Source organism: Ctenocephalides felis, unplaced genomic scaffold (assembly GCF_003426905.1).
Source record: "Ctenocephalides felis isolate EL2017-DRISC unplaced genomic scaffold, ASM342690v1 CF-g0.4_SCAFFOLD_00845, whole genome shotgun sequence".
Lineage (NCBI taxonomy): Eukaryota > Metazoa > Arthropoda > Insecta > Siphonaptera > Pulicidae > Ctenocephalides > Ctenocephalides felis.
Window position 1 is genome coordinate 34,702,920 of NW_020536999.1, and position 7,853 is coordinate 34,710,772.

Consider the following 7,853-nt stretch of genomic DNA (forward strand, 5'->3'; position numbering starts at 1 on the left):
ACTGAAGAATCTCGATACGTTGTTGATAGTAGCTTCACAATGTGAGTCATCACGCGATGCTGTGTACACGCTAATTGACTTCGTCAATTACGCAATTACTTCCAATTATTTTATCGCTTTCGCTTGCCGAAACAAATCGTTGCGAATTTTGGACAGAAAATGCACACGTACATTCAATAGGGAGCCAGAGCACATCATCCAGCGCGGTAGAAGAAAAAGTCCTCAAAATCTACAAAAAAAAAAACAACGAAGAGAGAAAACACGGAACGCGCTCGACTGCGGGCGAAAAAAACTAGAATAAAATAAAATAACCGGGTAAAAAAGCTCTCGTACCCTCAAAATGGCTGCCGTTTCGAATGCATCGCTTTATATACGACCGTTTCGCTCTAGCGCACGGCTCGGCTTGCGCCCGCGAGGGGTAGGTAGTCGCCAAATACGTATACACCAATACAACCCTAAGCGAATGAACACAAATGTACCCCCTTATGATTTCACCCGGGGCACCCCCTTATAAATATGGCGCTTTCGGTACATACTGATTACCAGTATGAACACCACGTGGAGTAGCGTGTAGATTTGGTCGGGCAAACGAGAGCTGTACGCTCTGTGCCACTTCTCGAATGCGAGCGGCACAAAACTCTATCGCCACTCCCATGTTAAGCGATCGTACTGTGCGCGCCTATGGGATCGTACAGCTGTGCCGACACTCCGCGTGGAGTTCGAACGTTTTGTTGGTGTTAGAGAGACACGTACGCGCGTATTATGGAAGAGCGGGCAGAAATGTTGAGGATATGGCAAAAAATATATATATATTCAAGCGTATAGATAAAATCTAGTGTGGGGTTTGAGCCGTTTTCGGTATGAGACGAGAGAGAGACACAACAGGGTGGCCACAGAGAGCAATGCGAAATGACGACAGAACGGAGACAGGGTGTCCCAGGGTTAGCGGGTCATTAGCGAGGTAATTGATTTGATCTCAGCATAGAGAAGCGACGGGACGATTTTTGTTACCGGGCGCATTCGTCGTCGTCGGATGGATGGAGTTCCTGAGTGGAGAATTTATATTGTACGTGTCGAGTGGATGACACTGCAGGAGTAACGCACTAACCGTTTATTGCGTGATGCAATCAAAATCAGAGATAAATATGAATCACAGGTTATTTAGGAAACATAACATCAAGAGTTCAATGAAAATATCCCATATAAATTTTCTCAATTAGTTAGTATGCAACTCTTGTTTTGTAGATATTTCATAAAATGTCAAAGATACTCAGGTACTAAACTAAGCAATCAAATGCTAAGATATTATTTGAATAACTATCTTATGTACATAATAAAATTGATACTTCAAATAACTTTCTCCCAGTTGTATAAAATATAATCGTATAATTTTAAATAATAATAATTATTAATATAATTCTACAGGTTTAACGCAGCCCTGCAAGCAGCATACGTATAACCGATGTGCAGCATCGTGTGCACCGAATATTTCCGCAGCGTACGACGCGCCGCGTACCTCGACCGAATACAGCTGCGCACTGCGTCTGCGACGAACATTTGTGTTCGGATAACGACAAATGCCGAGCGATGCCAAAGCGGCGACCAGCACTGCGAGCGCTGCCATTCCGAGTCGAACACTGTGCACGTAATACAAAAATTACTTGCTTTTTCTTTAATAATTATTTAGAAATATACAGGGTTCAGAACTAAAGATAATAATGGAATGGCGAAATGCTCAAGTTTTGGAATTCATAAAACTTTATGAAAAGGAAAGTATATTGTGGAACAACAGACATCCGTATTACAAAAAGAAAAGTTTGATATATGACGCATGGGTGAGAATAAGAGACAACTTGAGTTGGAGCACAACCATCGAAGAAATGAAGCGAAAGAAGGATTCCCTGATGGCATGCTACCGGACCATAATAAATAAAATAAAAAAATCCATATTGAGCGACCAAGATATGTATCGCACAACTTGGTTTGCCTTTGAAGCGATGGATAAATTTCTCGGGCCTCTTTACGAATGTCACGTGAACCAGGCGCTAGAAGTATGTAATTTTCAAAATTAAGTTACTCATTATATATACAAAATTATAACATAAATTTGTTTTTCAGCCGACGCCAGAGAAGGAACTAGATGAAACGAGATCCGAGGACAGCGATGGTGAAGATTTCGCTGAAGATTCGAAAATCGATATTGTAGAGCATGCTGAACACAGACAAGAATTTGCAAAAGATAGTTTTGTTGAGCTTGTAGATTATAATAATATACAAGATAAAACAACAGAAACTTCAAAACCAAGAATAGAAAATTCTACAAGTTCAAAATCTGAAGGCACTTTTATACCTCAGAGATATAGAGGCAGTAAACGTAAAATGACAGAAGAGCTCAAAAGTAGTACACGTACGGATGACGAATACGATATGTTTGCAAAATTTATTGCTTCAAAAATAAGAAAACTTAGAAACCCAAATATGAGAGATATTGTTATGAATGACGTGCATAATATGGTAGTACGTGCCTGCATGTCGGACAGACAAAACAATCGATATAATTCTCAATATCCAGAATCATTCAGCCAAGCTAGCCAATCAGCTTTTTACCAATTTATAGCTTATCCACATACCAATAAGACTGATGATAGCAGAAAACCAAATAATGATCCACTGTCGACGACAAAAAATACATCGTCGTCAGGGATGGAATCGGACGTTTTTCGGGTAGATATGCCCGAAGTGGAAAACTCTTGTTTCCAAGAGGAGTTTTTGTTGGATACATAAATTTACAATTGAAAATTAAAATATTTTATAAAATAAACAGTTGAAACCAAATGTATAAATTTTGTCACGAAATATATTTTTTAACAGTTAATGTTTGTTTTACTAAAATAAATTTTATGTAAATTTAACATTTTGTTTTGAAACCTGAAAATCTTGCTTTTCCTTTCAGAATGAGTCGATAAAAAAAAGGTACACACACACACCCACATATATATATATATATATATATATATATATATATATATCATTATTATATATATACCTAGCACGAATATAACGATGCAATACAGAATATAATCCTAGCGCGACTCTGTTAAAATTACTGTTCAAGCAAAAAAGTCGCAACACGAATGCTTCAATATTAATAAATTGTTATATTTACGCTAGAACATCGTTCCCAGCTTATATAAAAAAGAAATATAAAAATATGACTTTAATTATTTAAAACAGAACAAAATGCACGAATACTGACACAGTATGCAAATAAGTGCTAACACTTTATTATTCAATTAAATATTTCTTTGAACGCGAGCTTTTTGCTGGAATAATTATGAATGCAATAATCGTAGTTAGTATGAAATAAGAGCGTCCTCATTTTGCAGTCGTTGTTTGCGAATATTCGAGATAGAATTGTATTGTACATAAATTTGCATCTGTAATCGCGAATTTAGACAAGAGTAAACCGTGGAAGTATTACGTAATTGAGTAGGAAAACAGGGGCTGTAATAGCATTGCAACACTTCATATACGAAATTTGTCTTTTGTAGTCAGTCTAACAACAAGCCAACAAAACCAGAACCGCATTCGACTCTAATGCTTAATTGTCTAACCAATGTAAAATTTTACTTTTTACACAGTTCATTCCTGAATATATCGTATTAAATCAGTAGGTAATCACAATTTTAAATCACTTATTTTATTAATTTTAATTATCTAAGTCCAAAAAAATAAAATCGATCAAAAATGAGCATATATAAATGTCGAATGTGCTCGCAAATCTAATTTATTTGCTGTTAACCATATTGATAATACACTATTCAAATAATTTGGAATTTTTTCCATCCAATATAATTATTCGCAAATTATTCGTAATATGAAAATAAAAATTATAAAACGTTCTATTTTAAAATATTGTAGAATTAAATAACTAGCTTTATTAACAGTACTAATCAACCACAATTATAGCGTCAGTATGTAGTTGATATTATATAATTATTTTAATGACGAGCCCTCAAAATATATTGAAAGTTTGCGGAATGTATTATAAAAACCCATTACCAAGCTCACAATTAGATTAAAATGTTGTTTAGCGTGAAAATATAATAAACTTTTTATAAAATTAATAATACAACTTTATACATTTTGTTTGAGCATGTATATGGATACATAATTTTCTGTTCATAAATGTAAAAAATACTTGTAAAGAAATTCAAATATTACAAGTAAATAAAATATAGACGATGAATAATACTTGTAATAATTCTTCATGTAATTTTTTTTAGAATTTTTAGAGTACACAAATTGAAAAGATACTGAATAAGCTTAGTCCTTTGAAATTTATTTTTTTATTAACTATTATTTAAGTTATTAAACTAATAACTATTTTTTTATTTAACCTATTATATCTATTTTTGAAATGATGTGTGTAATAATTTTTCATATATATATTTTTAAGAATTTTTAGAACAAATTGAATAGATATAACATTAGGTCAGTGCTATTAAAGTTCCGTATCATTAGAATGTGGATTTTAAATTTTATATTAGTTATTAATTTGATTCAACTAATTATTTATAAAAAGGCCTTGAAGTTTCAGCACAGGCACTAATTGTTCTAGCAAAAAATAGTAAAACGTTTTTATAGAAAAAAAAAATGCCTTAAACATTTTTTTTACAGTTTCTATATAGCTTTCTCAAGCGTTTTAAAATTTTTTGAATATTTAAAAAATCAAAATATGAATATTAAATAAATTTATATTACTTACATATTAAAATATTTTTATAAATTTTGACCTCTATATTAAGTACTATTTAAATCCTATATTACTAAAATGTTATAGTGTTATTAAAATTTTTTATTTATATAGTCATTAGCAAATAAATTAGATTTGCGAGCATATTCAATATTTATATTTGATCATCTTTCATTTTTTGGAACTTGGATAATTAAAATGAATAAAATATGTTAAAACTTGACTGTAGTTATTATTTTGTTAAAACGGCACAGTTCAACACATTAAGGCATAAGTGGAATATGCTCTTTTCTCACAATTTTTTTCTAATCTTTTTTTTAGAGTTCCTATAAAGCTCTTTCAATCTTATTGCCCATGTCAAGCCGTAATAAAACAGTGCGAAGTCCTCTCGTCGCGTGTGGTCTGTAAGTCCTTACCGGAACACGAGTAATGCGGCGCACGTATATGCCCTCTTCTTTTGCTCATTTATCAATTACAATCCTTCCTTTCGTATTAGGAGAAGCGTTTGATTAAAATAATCATCGAGGAGATAATTGATGCATTTGTTTTCAAGAGGTTTAGTTAGCTGCAACTACATTTGTTGTCTTGGGCGACAAAAAAAGCCTGTATCGTATAGGAAAAACAAATTTGACTTTGAGCAATTATATTATGAAAACCAATTCTATGACTATGTTTAGTAAAACTTCCCGTTAATTCATCATTGTAGAAATGTGCTTCTTTGGCGTTTTTCAAAATATTGTCAGCTGGTCCTTTTTACCCCATAGGCGGTAAATAACAGGACGCCTAAAGAGCAAACAGGTCTAATGCTTTATTTACAAATTTCAACTATATTATTGAATCAATGCAAAATATAAATTTCATGTGCATATTTTTTACAAATATAACACTATATAATACAAGTATATAAACTTGATCTGACATTTCTGTATAAAATATTTATCAGCAGAGCATTGAATAACTTTTGATTTGATTTATCTTATTTGAAATTACATTTTTCACCTTTATTTACTCTTTTATTTACTATTTTCTTATTATTTATAATTTTGCCAGGGCAAAGGTACAGTTGGCCCTTTTTGCCTCAATCACATATAAGCTTTTACAGATGTTATATATGAAAAACTGTTGAATCTAATTTAAAATTAATAATAAATCTCATAAAACAATTAAATAACGTATACTTAAAAATTATATTAAGTTTTCGAAAACTAAACAACAGTGCTCACAACCAAAAAGCTAACTACGACAAAAAATACTTTTGTTATGGATTTTCAAACATTGCCGATTATCTCCCGAAAGCGACGCCTTAAGAATGAAGGTGATAACTGGTTATTATATTATTCCCTTTACGTTCAAATATTGTTGTTAAAAAAATCTTTACTTAGTAGACCTTTTTGCCAGCGGACCTTTAAGCCCAGTTCTATCCTACACAATATTTATATCTTTACATTATCAATAATCAATTTTATTCTTGATATAATATTTTCACGATCATTACTTATATTAAGCATATTACAACGAGTATAATTTGAAACAATTTGTAGGCAATATGCATCACTATTGTAAATATTAATTCAGTTTCTATTCTATATGTGCTTAAATATCGAATTAGATACATAATGTATTATTCAATATATTACTGTTAAATTACTTGTTATTTGATAGCAATGACAACCATATACATATTTGTTATTAAACTTCATGTGCACCGAATTAATGAGCGGTTTAATATGAATTATGAACGTTGAAACACTCATAGTAAATACATGGATTTATCTAACCACTAAAATGATGGTCTTAATGCCTCATACGAACCATAGGTAATATGATCTGCATTATTAATATAATAATTAATATATGCATATACACCGAAATATGTTGCTATGAAAACAGTTATTGCTATGCAGAATAGAATATTGGATTGATAAATCATAAATTTGATATAACATTAAATAAGCGATTAATAATAGTAAAGAATTTATTGATTTCTTTTAATAAATTATTATGATGAATTAATTATTCAAATATTTATGTGTCACAAGATGCTTGAGTCATTGACTTCGAAGAAATCATACAAAACAATGTCTGCCAATGAAAAGACAAAACATAGCGATATACATCCCAAAATTTGATACTTTTGTTGACAATGAAACACGAGCTACAAATTTATATCCAATTGCTTTCTGACGAATAAGAATTAGCTGACCGTGTCATATTTTATAAATATAATTAATCTTGTTATTATATGATATTATTGCTGACATGTTGAAATGGTATATAGTAAAAAATGACATCATTCGAAAATATTTTTTGTCTGAATCTGAAACAGGATCAATTTTGAAAGATCAGGTTAATTATAAATTCAAATGTTAATAATACTTTTTCCATTAAACTGATTAATAAACATATAGTTAAGCAATGAAAACTTTGGTTTAATAAAAAAAAAAATATCCTAATTTATTTATCATTAGTTATCGATTCAAGAAATGAAATCAATATAGATTTTTATGTATTAATTTCTTTGATGTATGCCGAGCCTAATGAATAATCGAGGAGAATCTTTGTCATTGCAGTTTTACAGTTACATTCATATGTTTTAGGTTTAAAATGCGGCAGGAAACATAATACACTCAAATTGATAATAACATTACATCTTATAAGAACTATATATCATTTTCTTATCATAAAAATTTTATATATACATATACACTGAGAGCAATTTATATCCTGGGATATACATTGGAATGCAGTCCAACATGCAAATAGCGATATGACCGCATGAAGACAACCAAACACAGAGATACACATACACACACAAATATTTTATATATATATATATATATATATATATATATATATATATATGTGTATATATATAAACAACAAAATTATATAGGCATACAATCAAATCTCAGTTTTACACTTTTTCACTGAAATACACACAAACCATTTAAAAATACAAAAATCATAGAGAATAACAAAGGAAAAGAAGAAATATATATTTAATTCAAAGAATTCCCTACAACCAATAATCATGTTGAGTTGAGGGTTAACTTTTAACACATAATTGCCTAAGGGGCAAAATCTCCGATAAAATAGA

The 7,853-nt window shown here is 30.8% G+C and overlaps 1 protein-coding gene across 1 annotated transcript; it reads left to right on the forward strand.

The window, feature by feature from the left end:
• The first annotated feature begins 739 nt into the window (after positions 1-739).
• Positions 740-2,784, forward strand: LOC113382799. Its single transcript, XM_026621038.1, has 3 exons — positions 740-961; positions 1,426-2,051; positions 2,119-2,784. Exons 2-3 carry the CDS (start codon positions 1,719-1,721, stop codon positions 2,782-2,784), a joined length of 999 nt encoding a protein of 332 aa, XP_026476823.1. The 5' UTR covers positions 740-961; positions 1,426-1,718.
• Positions 2,785-7,853: the final 5,069 nt, after the last annotated feature.

Bases quoted from the DNA above. Each gene is read 5' to 3' on its own strand.
- LOC113382799 (XM_026621038.1), top strand. From the start codon at position 1,719: ATGGAATGGCGAAATGCTCAAGTTTTGGAATTCATAAAACTTTATGAA. The intron at 2,052-2,118 runs GTATGTAATTTT...TTTGTTTTTCAG, and splicing joins ACGTGAACCAGGCGCTAGAA to CCGACGCCAGAGAAGGAACT.